This window comes from Perissodus microlepis, chromosome 14, assembly GCF_051167445.1.
Source record: "Perissodus microlepis isolate ML-2025 ecotype Zambia chromosome 14, ASM5116744v1, whole genome shotgun sequence".
NCBI classification, from domain to species: Eukaryota; Metazoa; Chordata; class Actinopteri; order Cichliformes; family Cichlidae; genus Perissodus; species Perissodus microlepis.
Genome location: NC_140474.1, coordinates 2,319,783 through 2,340,401, shown reverse-complemented (window position 1 = coordinate 2,340,401; position 20,619 = coordinate 2,319,783). Strand labels below are relative to the sequence as shown.

Sequence of the window (20,619 nt, the reverse complement as noted above, 5' to 3'; positions counted from 1 at the left end):
AATGCAACCAAACATGAACTCTTGATGCAGTCAAAGCAGTAAAACGAAGTAATACTAATTTGTCCCAGGTGACAGGAACAGAGGAAAATCTGTGTTTGCGGGAGTTAAAAATGTGCTATTGTCATCACAACCCATCAGCCGGGCTTCTCCTGACGCCCCCGACAGGCAGAAAGGAGGAGGAGCTTATCAATGGCGTTTGAAGGCAGCTGGCGGTGGTTTAGCTTCTCTCTAAAGCACAGACGCTGCCTCGGGAAAGCCACCAGCAGCTGCAGTGACCCCACGCGCCTGCCTGAACTTCTCCCACCGACCAAACCCCACAGAGGCTTTCATTCTTCAACCTCACTTTCAGTCTGAGAGTCATCCTGGTAGAACCGTTTGGACTCTCAGTTATAACGACCTCACTGTGACCCTGCAGTACAACCACAACATTACACAACCCGAGCGATTCCATAAACAATTTACCCCACACGCATGTCTACATCCTTTAATATTGTATATTTTATTTTTTTTAATTAATATGTTTTTGTTTTATTTTTCATATAAGGTGAAGTTGCAACCTAAGTCTAATTGCAGTGTGCAACCACAAAGTTCAATAAAAGCAGCAGAGCTTCGAGAAACGTGAGAGAAACCGTAGGACTTCATGGAGACGTGAAAATACTGAGACTTGATTCCAACCGTCTCCTCCTGCTTGGCCCTGTGGCTGTTAGAGGTGAGTTTCCATGTGAGGGGTCACCTTACACGAGCATGTTATTGTGACGGGTGCTGTTTATATCTGCAGCGCTTTGAGCTTTTCATTTGGAGTCTTCATGTGTCGTCTGTGATGAACATCTGGAATAAAACCAAACCGACTGTCCTCAACCTTTTTTTTTTTTTTTTTTTAAACTGAACCTGTTTTCCTGGAGTTGAGCATTAACATTCAGCACATGAATATCATCTGCGTGTAAAACCTCCTGACCTGCGTCTGCTGACATTCTGCTTCACTCTCCCACAAACAGACGCTCTCAAATGAAGGGCCGACCTCGTGGGCACCGGCTTCGTTTTGGAAGTGTTTAAATGGAAAATAAAACCGTTCTGAATGCACAGCTCCACTCGTGAACTTCTAATGACATAAGATTTGTGAGAACCGCAGCAGCACCAACTGTTTAAGCATCTTGGAGAATGTTATTTGTAAAGAATAAACTATAAAGATAACTTCAGTGATCGAGCGCGCTGTTCGGTTGTTTTTCATGGTTATATCTGGACCACAGAGGAAGTATAACCATGGATCTTGAACATGAGCATTTTTTAAGACAGTACCTTCAGCCTCCCATCAGTCTGCACTTCTTTCGAACAGGACGTGCTCCTCTCTGGCAAAGCGGCGCTCTGGACTCTCAGCCACGCCTGCACGCGGCCTCCGTCAAAGTCAACCGGCTCGCCGTCCTGTCGGTCGGGAGTCGAGGTCTTCCACTGGTCCCTGCAGCCCAGAGCTTCTTCCTTTTGGTCTGCGACAGGCGAGAAGAAGCCCAGCTGAGTGTGATCAAGCCATTCCTGCAGACAGAGTTCATTATAGAAAAGTTTAAAACCTCACTGAGATGATTTAACTTCTTTTTTATTTTCCAAGTCAAACCCAGAAATCTATTATCCATCCAGGTTTGCAAAACTTCCAGTTATTCTGCTCATTCCCACCTCCGTGTTTTATTATCTGCTGGAGCAGCTTAGCAAGAGTTAGAGTAGAAAAAGCAAACAAACAGGAAGACAGCATGAAATAAAGAAAAGCAGAAGGTTAATTTTGTTCCACAAAAGGGGAAAAAGCAGGATGGTGAAGTGGAAAGTGCATCCAGGCCGCTCACCACTAACTCTGCTTTGCGCTTGTACATAAAAGCTAAATGAAAGATCCTGTGTGTCCTCATGCAGACAGGGTCTATGCTGGTGTGTGGGACTGTAGGTTTATATTAACTTTATATTAACTGGTAATTATGTGAAAATGTGTTTTTAGATCTTCAAGTACTGTAACGAGTCGTGTAATTATTTTATTCTGGCAAGTAATTAAGTAACTTAATTTTGCTAAAAGTAGTTTAGTATCAAGTAATTAAGTTATCAGTTATTTTTGAGTAGTCACCTCATGAACTGTAAGGTTTAGTTTATATCGATATTGTTATTTTAATCTTATAGCAGCTCGTGTGCATTTATTTCTTTAATTTTTTTTAAACATTGTGGGAAATGATGCAAAGATTATCTGTGCTGTAAACATGTTCATTAAGACGACGCCACCTTGTGGTGCAGGTCGTCATTACACTTTGCAGAGGGCTCTCACAAAATGTACCTTTAATGAGTTAACTGTATAAAAAGATGACCAGGAACATTTTCAGTCATGCTGCTTTTTCAAATCACAAGAAATGGAAAAAATAAATCTTTTTACAGGGAGCCGGCGCTGGTGACTGTAGTGGGCATGATCACAAAACTCTGCAGGCACACCTTTTGAGTAGCACTAAGAATTCATGCAGCGTGCGAGCCCCCAGAGACGAGGTCACACAGTCGCAGATTTAATGAAGTACAACCACACGAGTCCTCGGGGCAGGTGGTGCCGAGCCGAGCCCGTGGGGATGGCACGCTGACATCACGTCTTCGCCAGCCCAGTAAATAATGAGGCTGGGCTTATAAGAAAGCAGAGCGAGATGACACAAACTTTGATGTCTTTGTTATGATCCTGCAGCTGTAATCAGATGCTAATTCAGTTTTACGTGCGCCTCTCGTTTGTTTCTTTCCTGTTGGGCTTTGGGGTTCAACAACAGTGCGACACAGTGCGTTTCTGTCTGAAAGAGACAGAAATACACAAAAACGAGGAAGCTACAGGCTGCCAGAGGAGGACATTCAAATTACTTCAGACTCTCTGACAACGTCTGTCCTCGCCTTTGTTTCCCATCTTATTTTCCCCTTTTCCCCTCCTCTGCCTGCCTCATACAGCAGCTTTTTCAGCACACTGCAGCGTCTCGCCACAATAAAGCTAAAAAAGGAAACCCGACAACATGCAGAGGTGCCACGTTCTGCAGGCATCATCAATAAATCAGCAGAAGAGGAGGTGAACTGCTGTAACCAGCTCATACAGCCGACAGCCGCTGATGGGGAACGTTTTTAGAGAGCCGCTGTATGTGAACATCAATGACTGTGTGAGAGAGACAGAGGCAGGCAGACAGGCCTCTGGGCCATGCAGCATCTGGGTCAGAGCAGAACAACCAAGAGGAGAGAGTAAACAACAAAATTAGGAGGCCAAACGCCACAAAGGCTGGCTTTAATTTCATCCAGAGGGTTTTGCAAGAAAAGGTTTTCCAACATCAGTGTTTTGCTGGTTTATATCATCACGGTGTGCTCCAGACTACAGTTTGGTGGAAGCAGTGATGGAGGGAGAGATGGGAGGTTTTGTAGCCATTTCACTGACTAAAATAACCAAGTGATGTCTTTTTTCAGAACCTCAAGAGAAATAAATGACTTTATCCTTTCAAAAAACAAAAACAAAAACCAAACACACAAAAAACAATGTGGTTCGTATCGATCGAGCTAAGGCGTTAAACCGGAGAACAAATCAAACACTGCTGGATGGTTTGACAATCACCTGTCATACAGATGCGAGTGTGCGCAGGCAGAAGGAATCACTTCTACCATAATGGAAGTAAAGGTGTTCCCCAGGGTTCAATTCCAGGACCACTCATTTGTTTAATTGTGAGAATCTTGGTGGTATCGTAACAGCAAACGTTTTTTTAGAGTGAAACAATCTCTGCGATTTAAAACTCGTTAACTGGTGACAAAAACAACAAATGATGATTTCAAATGAGAAAACCACTCATCACTGCAGTCCAGGGCTCGGAAACTGGAACCAGATTTTTACTTCAGAATCCAGTCCTGTCCATCCTTAGAGGCCGGTAACGGACGAGCTGCTTCCACTTTTGTGCCACTTTGTGCGTGTCAAATTAGAAAATTTAAGTTTACGGTATGTTTGAGGGAATAGAATAAATGTATCACAGTAGGATAAGATAAGATAAAAAACTTTATTAATCCCTCGGGTGGGTTCCTCTGGGAAATTCTGTCTGTATCAGTATCCTCCATCACCAAAATATAGATGAACTATTGACTCTGTAACAGTTTGATCAATAACAAATTAAAGTGAAGTCACCGCAGTCGGCCGATTCCCATCCTTTGTTACTCCGTGCTTCTCTTTCAAAGTAAATAAAAGGACACTGACAAATGGGCGGCAGAAGTGGAATATTTCCAAGAGTTTGTGCAGCAGGAAGTCTGTGGGGTTCACTGCAGATCACAATCAAGATTTCTTTCTACTAACCTGTGGAAATGGATCAATGTTAGATTTTAACTCACCAAGTCTCCCTCCTGGTTCCTGATGTCGGCGCTGATATCAGACTGAGAGTCAAAGGAACTCAGGTAGCTCCACCTCTTCAGACCTGCAGAAAAAAAAAAATCCTGTTGACAGAACAAATCTGCATTCTCACGGTGCCACCTTAGATTTCTTAAGGCGGTATTCCCGTGTAAGGTGAGGCATCTGTTCTGTCGCTTCTTACCTGTGCTGGCACTGAAATACGATGAGTCGGCGTCGTCACGGGAGACAGAGCGTCCAATGTCAACTGACGGGTCCCACTCCAGCCCCAGGTGCTCATGGGTAGGAGAGGATGGAGGAGGAGGCTGGTGAATGGGTGAGGGAGGGTCTGAGGAGGAGGCAGATGAGAGGTTTATGGTTCGTTTTGATCTTAAGCCTTTTGTGAGTAACTGATCAAATCGACTCCTTCAGGTCAGAGATGTTGGTTTACCTTTAGGATGGTTTGACGATGCGGGGAGGTCCACACTTTGCTTTTCAGCTGTTCCCTCATCTTCTAAAAGACTCTCCGAAGGACAACCAGAGTCTGTAGCCTGGGACAGGATGCAGTCGTCCTCAAACACCTGGAGGAAGAGGATGGGGAGGAGGAAGAGGATATTTATGAGTGCTGGGGTTTGGTTGATGTGCATGTTTTTGAAGCTCACAGTACTCAGTTACTGGAGCACTCATGTCAGACCACAACATTAAGTCCTTAATACGCCCAAGTTTTTACTGTTACGTATCTCTATGACTGGAATATCTGGATAGTCCATTCAGGATTCCTGAATCTGGGAGCTGCTGCCTGCAGACACGGCTTGTGGGAAAGATGGCCAATGTTTCAGATGCAGCCAGTAAATCTGGGCCAAAGAAACAAAGAGGGGCCTGATATAAGAAAGTCCAAAACACGGAGGCTTAGATGATGACAAAGAAAAGAAACCTTGCTCACAAACAATAGGAAGCTAAAATAAAAAACGACAACTGATGCCAGTATATTCACTCTATTCCTCAGAGACCTGTTACCTGCATGCAAACTAACCCTGAATTGTCAGCATGATGAAAATAGTAACCAGGAAGCTTCTTGGAACCAATCCGAGGGTTAAGTGGGCGTCCGGTTCAGTGGTCTCAGGATCTCGTCTCCGCTTCTTGGGGATGATGGTTTTATCGGCTTCGTCAGGTGGCGGCCGAGGTTGGAGCAGATTGAATGAAAATTGGCGCCTCAAAGTCTGAGGGCATAGTTCTCAGGTGGAAAGAGGGGAGTGTCAGGAGTGAGTTGCTCCCACAAATGGAGACGTATTTTGGGTTCTTCTCTGTGAGTGAAGCAAGAGATTGAAGAGCAAAGCCAGTCTACTGGGAAATGGCCACAAACCTTCAGTGGTGATAGAAAGAATGAGGTGGTGGATAAAAGCAAGAGAAATGAGATTCTGCCCAAGGGTGTCTGGGCTCAGCCTCGGGGATGGGATGAGGAACTCTGGGAGGGGCAAAGAGGCGGTCCACTAATCCTCATCATCGAAAGGAACCAGTTGAAGTAGTTCGGGTATCTGACCAGGATGACTCCTGTGTAAAATGTTCTGGGCATCATCCACTGGGAGAAGACCCTGGGACAGACCCAGGACACGGAGAAGGGGTAGACTGGGAATGCCTTGGCATCATCCCAAGGAAGGAAGGAAGTAGTACAAAAAAAACCTCATCCCTCAAGTTCTGAATATTCCCACTAACCTGAACCTGAACGTCCCTTCAAACATCATAAACTCATCCTGGACTTCATGAAGCACAGACGGCTCCACTCCCCCCCACCCCACACCTCTGCTGATCTCACCTGTGAGGTCTTTGCACTACCTCAGAGCACTTTGCATCTGGTTCTCTGATGTGTGCCTTTATCATTTTCGAACATATTCCTGTTGATTGTACACAATTCGCCTGCATATCATTTATTCCTGATGTCTACTATTTATATTTTATTCCAGCACAGTTTGTGTGGTGCTATTGTTGTACATGTAGAATGACAATAAAGAGCTATTCTATTCTGTTCTATTTTATTGGGAGCTGCAGAGAAGTTAAATTTTACTTTCAAGAGTTTAAAATCAACATTTCAAACAGGTATTTGTTTGACACACTGTTTGTCTGTTTTGTGCCCTCAGGTTACCAGACTCATGCTGACACGATGCACAAACACCAAATGAATGATAAGTGTGATTACTTCAGATGCTGACATGTTTTTAAATGTCAAAAGCACAAAAATCAAACACTATATTAATTACCTGTGTGTGTGTGTGTGTGTGTGTGTGTGTACCAGTCTCATGCTGAGCAGCCGGGTGTGTGTTCGTCCAATGTTGTTGTAGACGTGGCTGCAATGCTGCAGCAGCTCCAGCAGCTGGCTCTCGACGTGCTGAGCGTCAGAAGGCACACTGTGCTGGATCAACGCTTCGCCGCGCTGCAGCAGGGCATTCACACGCCCCGAATTCTCGCACACGCACTCCTGAAACGACTACGCATAAAAAAGATGAAATTAAATGAATAACAAAGTAAAAACATGCAGAAAGAAACTGATGTGTCACTTCAAAACAAGCCCACACCTGCAGCTGTCTCAGTTTTTTACAGGCGTTTCCTGTCAGCTGCTCAACCTCGATCAGGCGGACATCCATGTCAGCCAACCAAACTGCAAGCTCCTCCCTTTGTGCATCAAACGCCTCCCACTCTGAGACAAAGAGCTGAGAGAGAGGGAAGAGTCAACTATAAAGAAGAGAGAAGTGAAACCCTCCTCAGAAGGTCTGACTCGCGTACCTGCAGTTGGCCTGTGATGGACTGCAGTTTGGCGCTCACGTCATCCCAGCGGCGGCCGCACTCCCTCGCCGATGACAGCAGCCGAGCCTGCATGGTACCCTGGAAGAGCCGAGTTAGTGTTCGATTCCTCCGGGTCAGGCTGTCCAGCTGGATGAGGCGAGGCCCCGCCTCTTGCCGCAGCCTCTGAACACACAAACACAAAGTGCATCTGAAGCAGATGTTCTTTGGTTTCCCAAATCCAGGCTTGATCAGGTGGAGATATTCTTATATTTGGAAAACTTGGACGAGCCTGCGACTGTTGTCTTCCAGAAAGAATGAAACCCAAATAAAATCTATATATGCAATCAGTTCAGAAGAACACACTATAAAAGTCCCGTTTCTGCCTGATTTCAACTAAATTGTGCATCAAAACAGGCTGACACAATTAAAACGAGAGTTTGCTGCAAATGTGAGCACAAAGCCTCACTTTGTACAAGCCTGCTATGAAAGTTCTCCATGCAGACGACTTTCCTGTTCTCAGGCACAACTTAGATCTGTTGTAGAAATCTTATAAATACACACTTAATAAAACTACAGTGTGCACGACTCCAGATCCTGATCCCTCGTCCTAATGTGGCTCACAAAAACCAACATAGCAATAAAGCAAATGCTAAAGCTTCAAAATGCAAAGTCCATAAACCAAAGGCTGACATGGGTTTTATCACAAGGATGATAAATATACAACATATGGTCTTAAGACTAAAAGTATAAACAGATTTTAATCCGTTTTAGAGATTTGATGTTCATTTACCTGCAGATGCAAACCTGATCAGAACATTTTGCAAACCAGTATTTAACCTCCGAGGACCTGGCGTCCACATATGTGGACATCACATTTTGGGTTGTCTAGACCAAAATACTAAATTTTGCTCTACATGGGCCTGATGTCCACTTACGAGGACGATATACTGCCAAGGTCATATCATCATATGTGGATCTCAAGTTTCTCAGAAACAAAAATCAGATTAAAAAAATAAATAAAATAAAAATCATGCAATTCTTTGTTTTTACATTCATCAGGTCCCAATCAGTCCAAATAGCAAAGAGAAATTAAAAATGCCATGACAGAGTTCGGGTCTTAGGAGGTTAATACAGGAAGTAGGTGAACTACATTAGGGGCGTCTTTCTTTGTGAGAGGATCGTATTAATGACAGGAAACCTCAGTGACATCATAGAGATGCATAAAGACGCTCATTCTCCCGATTCTCTTCCTTCTCCTTGTCCTCCTTTTCCATCAAATTCTAATTCAGTCTAATTGTGTTTCTCCTCTTCCTCATTTTGTTGGAGCTGCAGACACAATTAGTGCGAACCTGGATTAATTTGTGCAAACAAGAAGAATCTACAGCTTTTCGGTCAGAGGTGGTCTTGTTATTTAAGCCGGCAGCACGAGTAGATTTATGTGTTGATGCTGCCTGCTTCAGCTTTACGACTGGCTGCTGAGTGATATTTACACCCTGGCTGGATGACAACTTTAACCATGTGCTGAACTTTGGCCCAGCTTTGCTCTGACCCAGGTTTTAATTTGTGCGAGTGCCTGAACACAAACACAGACCTCAAACATCAATTCTGTCACAGAGAGACAACAAAAGAGATTCAACAAACATGGCCAACAAAAATACAGATCAGTCCAAGGTGAAAGATGGTTGCTGGTTGCTGTAATCCCTGTGAGGTTAAAACACCTGAAGCCAAGTTTAGATTTCAGTTTCTGTTTAAGTTATTTCTGTTTCCCCACCTCAAACTTCTTCATTTCCTCCTTGGCGGTCTGGTAGGTAACGTGGACGGAGTTTGGGGAAGAGACGGCCTCCTCGGCCAATCTCAGCCAAGCATCCAAGTGGTCGTACTCCTTCATAAACTCATGCCAGAGCAGCCATCTCCTCTCCAACCTGGCAGAAATATGCACAGTGAGAAGTTTTCAAGCTGAACAAGAAACCTGAGAAACTGTGCTGTTATTAGTCAGCAGTGCAAATTCATCGTTCAAAATTACCAAGCAGGTCACTCATTTTTTAGAATATATAGTTTCTGTCCACTCAGAAAAATAAAGTTGGTACTTTTAGGCTCATGAAAGTATATATTTCCAACTTTGAGGTAAAAGTGACCTCAGCTGAAAAAATGCTGCAGAGTAGCTGCACAGCAACTCTTAAAAATCTATCATCTGTTTTACTGATTACTCAGGTCTGATTAGCAGCTGACTCACTGTCCACAGTCCTGCAGGTCTCCATCTTGGCTCCAGCTGCTGTCGGCTCGCTGCATTTCCTCCTTTAGCTCCACTGGAGACGAGTGGACAGGAAGCCGGCACTGGTACAGATCCAGGAGGTGCTCCGTGTCACTCACTTCATCTCCGGGTACAACATCACTTCCTGCAGGGTTTGGGGTGATGCTGCTGTGGCGTTCCGAGGTGGGCAGGTCTATGCCAGGCATTTCAACATCATGTGACCTTTACCTGATGGAGAAGACGCCACTGATTAGAATTCACATTAATTCAGAGACATATGCCTATCACAACACGGCAACAATATTGGTTACACTAACCACTGCCAACCACCCCTCCGTGCTCTGCTGATCCAACTCTGGGTCAGTTTGTGTTTTTCTGGATTTTTGGTTGATATTCTGTCCCTGTCCATTAATATTACAACAAAATTAATTCATTTTATTCTGAGAAAACTTAAATTCAGCAGGGGGATCAAATAATTTCCTCACTCTATAGCCAAATATGGAGTTACTGTATTCAACGACTAAACGAAAGTCCCAGTTTTGCCAAGCGTTTGTGGGCAATAAGGAGAATCTTTTTATTCCCACAATCTTTAGTTGTTCCTGAAGTTGAAGCGACTGCTTTAACAAGGTGACACGAACACGTTTGAGACGCTCCTGGAGAAAAGCAAACAACAAGAAATCAGGCTGCCAGTCGGTGGTTTAAATCCTCCGAGCCAGGAGGACGACCACACACAGCCATGATTCACCATTATCACTTCCACTAGGACACACACACACACACACACACACACACACCACTCGGGTTCTTTATTGAGATGGAGCCAGAACTGTTCTCAATGAGTGGAGACAGAGAGCGGGTCTGATTTATGAAAAGCAGGACAAATTTACACTGCACCTTTCATTCAGTCGGTGCTCACAGTCTGTGTGTAATTATCTCCCAATTTACAGACGCAGCAGGTGATTACACACTCAGGACCTGTGACCGACATCCAAGCGCTCTCTGCACAATAAAACGCCATTTTCCCCTCCAAGCGTCTCAAAATTAAGATGCTCAAAAACATTTTCAGACAGCATTTAGGGGATTTGGCAATGTGGAAGTTAAAGTAGACGATCATGTAATAAAAGGTACGTAAATAGGAGATTTTATAATTTAGCCCAGTTACTTGTGCTGCTGACTAATCTGCCAGCTGTGCTTCCCCAGATGATGGCGAGAGACGTCTGTAAAAGCTGTTACAGCCCAATTTAAACACGTTTAAATACGCTGCTCTTCTCAAAGAAAAAACACTTTCATATCTTAGTGATGACGTCTAATTAACATAATGCTAACCATAACCTAACTGTAACCCTGACTCTAAAAACCAGTTTGAGCCCCAAAAACTGCTTCAAACTTTTAATGCTGGAATATTAAATGACAGCCGTTTGGTCCATCTGCGCTTCATCACGTAAACGGGCAGCAGAGACACGATCAGTTTCCTGTTCTTAGAGAGTCTGACCTTTCTCCTCTGACATCAGAGTTTGGTCATCCAATCATGACGGGCTGAAACATTATTCAAATAAATAACTACGTCTCATTGAATCACATTCCTAATCATCTGGTGATTGATTAAACTCACGACTTGTTGCAGCACAACAGAGAAACTAAAATCCGGACACTTTCGACACCACTCGAGCAGTTTTTTTAAATCAGTGCACGTCCATGTTTATGTAGCTATGTGAGGTATATATGGGGACAAAGTGCCAGTAAATAGATCATCACAAAGTTGAGACTAAATGTGGTTTTAATGTCAGGCTTATGTTAGGTCAGGGTCTGGCATTGATTTTTGATGGTTAGGGAAAGCATTACGTCAACGAGGTCCACGCAAAAATATGAAAACACGAGTCTGTGCGTGCGTGAGAGAATGTGTACACACACACACACACACACACACACACACACACACACACACAAACTCAAAACACTTCCTGTCATAAATCATACCCATCTATTGTGCGTTTAGTGGAGGAGCAGGAGGAGTGTACTCTGAGATAAAATGAACACAGAGGAAACGGTGATGGCAGATCTGCCAGTCTGAGCTCAGTAAATTCAGACAAACGCAAACTGTAGAGTCTCATCAGAAAGTGTGCTGCAGGGATTTCACAGTTCAGTGAAGCTGAAGTTCAAACTCAAGTTTAATGAAGAGAAAACTGCTCGTCCTCTGTGTTTGAAGACAGTCTGCTTGGTTTCCCTTTCCAACACTTAGTTTTCTGTGCACCTTTATTTAACCGCTTAAGCCCCAAGCCTACCTGATCTCCTGCTTTTTGCCCCCGTATCAGGGGGCGTTGGGGCTTAAGAGGTTAAATAATTAACTCTTATGATAAGGAAATAAATAGGAGAAAATATTATTTATGGTCACGTATCGGTCAACATCTTTACTAGTTGACCGGTTTTTGTCCACCAGGGGGAAGAACAACAACATCATCAAGCTGACAGAGACAGTCTGTCCTCCTGCCAGTGAGCTATAAATCAGCGAGCCATCCCAAAAGATGTTTTCCTGAATCCCCAAGGTGCACGGAGGCGGTGTAGTAAGTGTAGTAATGCACAGCTGTTTTATACAAGCCACATCTGGAGAAAGACTCTACATAGCAGCCCCCTTATATTCAAATGCTTTGGCGACCTGTCCACGGCGTGCCCCGCCTCTCGCCCTATGATAGCTGGGATAAGTTCCAGTAAACAGTTTCCTGATGAGTTTATGGTCTCAGATGTTGGATTTCAAACTCTCAGCACTGGCTTGTTTTTAGAGTTTTTGTGGCCTTTTCAGCCCCTCAGGCTGCTGCTCAGTGATGCTATGATGGCCATCTTTTATATACAGTCTATAACTGTAACAGATTTCACCGTGTCGTCCGTTTGCTCCTCGTCCTTCCCTCTCCGGTCAGACAGCCACCTCAGGTGCTCGCACACACCTTTGTGTTTCCACCTGAGCGCTTTAGTATCCCAGACTCATAGATCAGGCGCTGCCTGTCCTATCAGGCCAAGGCCGCCTCCTCCAGACTCCCACCTGGGGACTGAGTGTGTAACAGAGTTATGAGGCCAAGGCGTCAGACCTGGACCACTGAGGCTGCATAGATCCTGCTCACCTGTCTGCCTGCTACAGCGGAGCGTGTGCACCTCTCCAGTCTGCGTCCAGTTATATTTTAACCATTACACACCATTTATTTCTTACACAGCGAAAGCATGTGTGCGTGTCTGACCTGGACTTTACCTTCACACCAGTTTTATGGCTTCAGGCCTTTAAAAGTTTTAATCAGGTTTGATTGTCAGATGGTAAAGCAAGAGCAGCTTGTAACGTCACGTCTACTGACCAATCATGTTTGAGCAGCAGGTTTTAGTTGCCTGCAGGTAATTCACTGCACAGGACTGATTAAAGAGGAACTCCCTGAACCGAACCACCGGTGGTGGGGAGGGAGTCGACACGGCATCTAGATCCATCTTTTGTATAGGATAGAATAAAACAGCCGTTCATTGCCATTGTACGTGTACATCGACGCTGTGGTGCAGTCTGTGCCTGAAGTGGGCGATCGTGGCTCAAGAGTTGGCAGTTCGTCTTGTAATTGGAAGGTTGCCGGTTCGAGCCCCGCCTCCGACAGTCTCGGTCGTTGTGTCCTTGGGCAAAGACACCTCACCCGTTGCCTACTGGTGGTGGTCAGAGGGGCTGGTGGCGCCAGTGTCCAGCAGCCTCGCCTCTGTCAGTGCGCCCCAGGGTGGCTGTGGCTACAATGTAGCTGCCATCACCAGTGTGTGGATGGATGTGTAACGCGCTTTGGGGTCCTTAGGGACTAATAAAGCGCTACACAAATACAGGACATTTACCATTTGAAGTATGAAAGCGGCAGACAGGCAGGTTCATCTCAGTTCATTTAGTGACATTTATCACCTCAGTCTCCACAGAACAGACGTGAACATCTGCTTAACATCTGAACACACACACACACGGCTGTTTTCCCACTGAGCTCAAAGTGTGAATTAAGCTTCACTATGTAGATTTACCAGACACAGAGAGAGCAAGCGAGCATCTTTATCTGCTGATGAGTCACCAGCTGCCTGCAGTTCAGACACACACACACACACCTGATTTAATGACTGCATCAACCTCACCCCGCACTCATTGAGTCTTATCAGAGACACGAGTGAACCCTCAGTCCCGAGCTGTCCTCTTAGTGCTGTCAGTGCAGTTTCAGACCCTGGAGGAAGTCAACATTAGTCTATTTTAGACCCAGCAGGTGTAAGATGTCGGCGTGACAGAGGAGGATGCTGGGACAGGAGGAGATGGAGGCAGATGATCTGCTGTGATGCCCCTTAAAGGGAACAGCCAAGAACAAGATGAAGAAAACCGACTGAGCAGATCTAACTTTGACTCTTTCACATCTTTTCTCTGTAAGTTGATTCATAACAGCGTTTGGAATTGAACCAGTGAACAACATCCGACTCCACAGATAAAATAAACTCATTAACCTGTGTTGCATCTAAAGGAAAGTGCAATAAGAACAATAAAACATTTCCAGATATGCAGAATGCTTAAAGTAAAGATTAAAAAGGGGAAACAAAACTATTTTCTGTTACTCTGCTGATCCCTGCTGCACTTCTCTCAGTAAAAACAAATGTAAGTTACGCCAATCAGCAGAAATTAAAAGTGAGTTTGAACAACACAAAATGTTACTAAGAGACTGGAAATTTGACAGGGTGGGAAAAAAGTGTGGAATTTCCTGTCAGACTGAACAAATGTGCCATCTTCAGTTTCCTTCGTTATGCAGCAGCCTGGTGTAACAGACTCACAGCACAAGGCTGAAACCATTTCAACCAACCGAGGACAAGCTCATTATATATTCATTATATTTATACAGGGAAAAAAAACCTCCATGCTTGAGAGAAGAGCTCGAGACAAAAGGATCACTACTTATTATTTGAAACATTAATATGAACACGAGACATGACAGGAAATAAGGAAGAACAGAACAGGTCCACTTTAACCCCAGTTCCCTGTCTGTGTGCTAAGCTCGGCTAACCGTTTGTGGCATTAGTTTCATGGCCATCTAAACATATTTGCTTATTGCTGAGAACGATGAGTGCGCTTCCCCCGAACTGCTGAACCAGTCCTTCAAATGTGGACAGGGTGCAGAGCTCGGGACAACAGCAGGCAGGTGTCTGGAAATTTTCCATGACAGGGAAAAATTTGAATATGAGATACACCCACCCGGCTGAATTACAGGAAGAACTGCTCAAACATTAGAGTCTCATCAGGTCTTAGAGGACATTCAGGAATGCAACGCACATGCACACAAGTCTACTACCTGACATACTGATGACATCACTTATGATGTCAAACATCACCAGCAGGACCAGGGAGGCAAAAAATAAATAAATAAAAATCTTGTGATCGTATTGGACGAGAATACAAGCAGTGAAGTCTGATTGGCTGTAATGATTGATGCTTCGTTATCCAATATGATTCCCCGACAGCTGTGCGTGTCTGTGCGCACGTGCGTGTGTGCGTCTTCCATGACATTGACGCTGGTAACACCTGTCTGCAGGGACAAACAGCCAGGCTGAGGCTCAGCAGGGCGTAAAACCAGCTGTCCTTATTCTCCTCTCTTTTTCAGCTGGATCCAGAAATCTTTATTTCATTTTATTGGCCCACTTTTCATTATTTTAACACCTGAACTTGCATTTTCAGACGTTACCAGCCTCTAGCAGAATCTAATTTCATCAGATAGGAAACAATATCAGGGCAATCTGCTGCAGAAAGAGAGCAATGTTCGCTCCCGGAGCCGAGAAATCAGTGTAACCAATCAGTTTTGGGAGATCTGGATTCATTTAAACCTTTATTAACCAGGAAATCTGACTCTTGGGACATTTAGGAGCTCTGTGGGGGTTACTACACGATGTTTGCCCTTTCAGCTAAAAATCTGATCTAAATACTTTAATATGCTTAATCCCACCTTTTTTCCTTTTCCTCATCCCTTCTATGACGAGTGGGGTTTAATAGGGCTTGTTTAATGTCATGTGACTTTGACTGATGGACCCGTCCTCCCTTCATTCAAAGAAGAATAAAAGAAGTTGACACAGTGTGAACCCACAAGCGTCTTGCTGTGTGTTGTTTTCTGGCACAGTTTTCACTTTCACACACCCCGATTAGGTTAATGCAGTGGTTAAAAATGTCTTTGTTCACATCATTTTCTTTCTGAGGAAGTGAAACTGAATTAAAATCTTTCACAAACCAGACCTGGCAGAGACAGCAGCCATATTATTGGTCAGATAATTGCATTAAAAAGGTCCAACAGCACAAACGTGGTACAAAAGGTCCAGTTCAGGGACTCCAGGTAGCTGAGGTGACACCTAGCTGACAGCTAGCAGCTGCAGCCACCTGTGTCGCCATCCACCTGTCAGTCAAACAGGCCACGCCCCAATGATGCAAACTTTATGCCTTAATATAATTTAACCAGAGTTACGCAGTTATTACGTATTAAACTACTCATAGAAAGCTCATCAGTAGCCGCCTGTAAACATGTTTATTCTCCCCTTGAAGGGCGCCAGGATGTAATCAGCTGATTGAATTTTTGGTGGAAACCAGGTCAAGGTCATTAGGTGACAAATGTGAAAACCAGTAAATGGATCATCTTCAGGTTTAACCTTCGTCGTTTGCAGCCAAAGTTAAACTTAAAATAAAAATCTATCAGTAAATATGGTTTCTTGAATATCGAGTGAAGGGCAGGCAGAGAGCTGTGCAGCACACTTCATTTTTTCAATACGACGCCATATGATGTCACAATGACATCACAGGCTGACATCACATACTGTCATTTAAAAAAAAAATAATAAAACACCAGTTTTAGTTTTACCTTTGACCTTCTGGTGTTTCTGCTGTACAGTTTTAACATCGAGCCTGACGTGTGTGACTCGCTGTTGGAGCCTCGAGTGGACATCAGAGGAACTGCAGTTTTTCAGAGTACTCTTTAGTTTGCACTGCGAGTCAAAAATATTCATCTTATAACCTCTGTTTACCTGAAATGGACTAGTTTAGCTCCTCCCCCTTTAAACCCCTTCCGATTTGCTGCCCCTGCATCTGCAAGAGTAGGAAACACCGATGGTCTGAGAGCAGCCACTGACCATTACTGGAAGTTTTAACTTTAACGTTGAACGTGAACGCCCACGGATGGAGCAGGAGATGTACCACGAGACGTAAGGAGAAGCAGAATCCACTTTATTTCCATGTTCCTGAAACACGGAGGGTGATTGTGGTCGCACTGCTTCTGAATAATGCTTCATTTACATCTTATTAAAGGTTAACTACTCTGACAACCCGACCAGAGTCGAGGGAGAGGATGGCGTTATCAGATCTCTTAGATTACGTAAGATTTTATTCACCGTGCCATTCTGTTCTGTCTGCATGAAACCACAAGCAGGCAGACGGAGCAGCGTGAGGGAACGAGGGGAGGCAGCTCATCACTACTATTAAGACCCGTCCCTGCTGGGATGAGGAGGCTATCACCTCCTCTGCTGTAAACCGCGCTGCAGCAGAGATAGGAAATGAATTCGAGTTATTAAGATTAAGGAAATGGCTCTGGTTGAGGCTGATATTGATATCGAACTGAGGGAGAGATTAAGATGAAGAGGAGGAGGAGAGGGGAAGAGGTGATTCTGCTTCCTCTGTGCCCTGATCCACACTTTATTATAGCAAGATAAAGGGGCGGGGCTTAACGTCTACATAGCTTTATTAGCACAGCACTCTGAGGTGGTTTTATCCAATTAGATGTGCAGAATGTGCAGCTGTGAAGGTGACAGGAGGCGAGTTTACAGCTTCAGAGCAGGATGACACTCCCACAGTGCCCCACACTGTCCTGAGACTACAGAGCAGAGCACCAGCGATACGCAGGATGTGTCTGAGGTAGAAGGGGCTTGCATGCAGCCAGATTTACACTTTAACTGTGTGGCATTCCCTAAAAAAAACGTTAAACACGTTTCTAGAATATATAATAAGAATTGGCAGAATTAGCAGACAGGCCACAAACAGGGGTCTGCGAGGGCCTTCCTCCAAGTGGGCCATAGCTGCTAGCTGTCTGATAGGCTTCATCTCAGCTAACTGAACTGGACCTCTGGACTGTGTTTGTGATGTTGGAGCCTTTTTAATGACATTATCTGATCAGTAATATGGCTGCTGTGAGGTTACTGTACTAAGATACCATCCAAGAAGGCGGAGCTACAGATTTGATGAAATTCTGGGATTTCGTGCAGATGTTGGTCAGCTGTGATTAGCACGTATCTGTGGGTATAGCTGAACACTCCAAAAATCATCTGATCACTGTGTCTCAGTCTTTTTAATCAATGTTGAGCTCACGCAGTGATGGATAATTCATAACGACCACCGCTCCAGACTTTTGTTTTGACGCGTTTGCCCCTGAACGCAGCGGCTTCGTTGGAAAATTGGATTTTATTCACGTCAAAAGCTCCAAATACAGAAACAGATTCATGCGGTGTTTTCAAATCTAACCCACTTGTATCCTGTGCAATTATATCATTAAAGAATAAAGTGCAGCTCAGCTTTTTAAAGTTTTAACTGCATTACCTCGATTTATCTATTAGACCAGTTTCACAGTAAAATACGCTGAACCGGAGCTTTTCCCATCACCCTCCTTTCTGTGGATGCAGCATAATTTCCAATGAACAATGCAGGAAGAAATCCATGTTTAAGAAATGTTTCCATTAAAAATAAACAAGAAGCAGGAATCTGGCTCTCCATTTGTTTCCACGTGCATAGCTGCCAGTCAAGGTGACACTTTAATTTGGCTGTGACCTTAAAACTGGCATCGAGCATATTGTGCATGCAAAGCAAAGCAGCGCAAGTCAACGAGTGCAGTTTGGAAAACGCTGGAAACGCAGCTCTGAAATGCATCACTCGCTGAAGCTTCGGCGGCGAGGAGAAGAGACGAATGGCTCCTATTAGAGCTCTGCCGCTTTAGAGGGAAAGCGATATTCAGCTGAGGAGATGATGAAGGTGAGAGGAAATCAGGACTATTAGAACCAAGACTGATTAAAATAACGTCTGTGTCCTGAGACAAAGTTAATCATCCCCCCCTGCTCCTCAGCAGAGAACACAAACACCTGAAACCTGAGCTTCTGTGGCCTCTCGGCGACCACATTAAGCATCGTTTGTTGTATCAACAGTTTTACATCATCTCAGCAGGAAATCGACGATTCTGGAGCAGAAACATGTCTGAGAGCAGCCGGGCTAAGACCCGAAAGCAGCTTTGCATGAGTCACAGCTCAAAATAATCCTTCTTTATCTTATAAAGAAGAGCCTCAGTTGATCGTCTGGTTTAGCCCTTTCCCCGTAAGGCCTTTCAGCATTATCCACTTTGGCAAAACACTGAAATGACTAAACACAGGCATTCATGAATATTTAAATCCATTAAAGTCTGTGTTCACACCATTATTAACAAAGATCTATCAGGGCAGGGGTGGAGAACTCCAGGCCTCGAGGGCCGGTGCCCTGCAGGTGTTAGATCTCACCCTGGGTCAGCACACCTGAATCAGATGATTAGGTCATCACCAGGCCTCTGGAGAACTTCAAGACATGTTGAGGAGGTCATTTATCCATTTAAATCAGCTGTGTTGGATCACATCTAAGACCTGCAGGACACCGGCCCTCGAGGCCTGGAGTTCCCCTACACCTGTATTAGGGCCACTGAGGGTTGAAGAAAATTTTTTTTAAGAAAAATTCAAGAATTTCTTTTAAAATTCCTGTTAAAGCTGGAAAAAGTGGTGAAACCGGATTTTTATTAATTAAAGACTTTTAAGTTGAATTTAAAAAGGAAATAAATTTCCAATAAGCTCAGTATAGCAGGCGACAAACTACGAGCTCGGCTTTGTTAGACCGCGTTGAAAAGTGTTTGCGCTGTCGTGCTGCAGTTTGCTGAAAGAAGATTGAGCAATAACTCAATTTTCTGGTTTGGGGCTTTTCAGTCACCTTACACGAGACGAGCGTCCACTTTACCTTTAACTGAGGAGCACTTTGGTCGATCTGCTCATCAAACACAAAAATTAGGAGACACCAAGTCTCGATTACATGCTGATAAAAAAAGAGAGGATAATGACCCAGTAATCACTGTAAGCAGAAGGCCTCTGCTTAGTTTTTACAAGGCTGCCAATCAGAGGAAAGAAGAATTTAAAGGGGGAGGAGCTAAAAAAGGCTCCATTCAGACATTTTCTGGACTGAGGGGTTTCCTCGAGGCCCAGTAAGACAAAGATGAAGAAAGATGAAGCCTTTTATTTGTCACATGCAAAGTTTACACTTTACACACAACCATACACACACACAGCACAGACATCACGCGGGAAGGCAGGTCGGAGACAAGTAGGAGTCGGAAAAACAATGACGTGTACAATGAATTATTATGAGCTGTGAATCACGCAGAGCTACTCCAGAGGACTCCAATAATAAACACATGTAAATTTAATATAAATTTAATAAACTATAAACAGGAAGAAACTTGCTGCTGATTTTGTGATGTTCCTAAATTTCATACACTAGAAAAAAAAAAAAAAAAAAAACTTTAAATAACTTGATATAGACACTCGTGTTTTTCACAGGCATGGGTAAAATTGGTCTCTTTTCCTATTGTCACCTTTTTCTCCATCTAACTCACTTTTTCCTCCTCCTCCTCCCCCCCTTCGTCCCCTGGAGTCACTGCATTGTCTGTTCTGGACAAAGGCAGGCAGGCTGGGAACAAGCAGCCTTTGTGTCGTCCTCGCAGAGAAGAGAGATTATGTAGAAGTAGACGAGGATGCGAGATGATGGAAAGTGAGACGGTGAGAATAGGTGGACGGTGTAGAGTTTACCGATCATCTCCAAAATAACTGACCGAGAAAATACAGTCAGAGCCACAGGGCCACGTGGGACAAAACACTGAGGTGTTGTGTGTTTTTCTGGACAGCTAACAATGGGCTCATCTTCGTGACTCTCAGCAAACAAAGTGCATTTGTTATTGGCTCTTTTTGGCAGCAGATTAATCTCATTTAAAGCCGTCTGAGTCAAAACAAACTTCAGTGTGTGGGTTTGTGGTCATGCAGAGCTGACGTGTTATCCAAATATTCAAATCAAGCTCCTCTGAAAAGCTTTCACAGCAGAGGAAGTGACGGGCAGAGCCCAAGAAGGAAGCTGTTGTTCCTCTAATGTCCACACGAGGCTCCAGCAGCGAGTCAAACAGTCCCGCGTTAA

At 44.2% G+C, this 20,619-nt stretch overlaps 1 protein-coding gene across 1 annotated transcript in view; it reads right to left on the bottom strand.

The window, feature by feature from the left end:
• The window catches only part of LOC146372850 (uncharacterized), a 36,285-nt gene that overhangs the window by 6,256 nt on the left and 9,410 nt on the right, over nt 1–20,619 (bottom strand). The window contains exons 2-10 of the mRNA XM_084951776.1: nt 9,354–9,599; nt 8,892–9,042; nt 7,121–7,303; nt 6,913–7,047; nt 6,630–6,824; nt 4,794–4,923; nt 4,548–4,691; nt 4,348–4,430; nt 1,297–1,527 (exon numbers count right to left, since the gene is read on the bottom strand). Coding sequence (XP_084807902.1) covers nt 1,297–1,527; nt 4,348–4,430; nt 4,548–4,691; nt 4,794–4,923; nt 6,630–6,824; nt 6,913–7,047; nt 7,121–7,303; nt 8,892–9,042; nt 9,354–9,577 — 1,476 coding nt within the window. The 5' untranslated portion in view covers nt 9,578–9,599. The remainder of the gene's footprint in view (nt 1–1,296; nt 1,528–4,347; nt 4,431–4,547; nt 4,692–4,793; nt 4,924–6,629; nt 6,825–6,912; nt 7,048–7,120; nt 7,304–8,891; nt 9,043–9,353; nt 9,600–20,619) is intronic.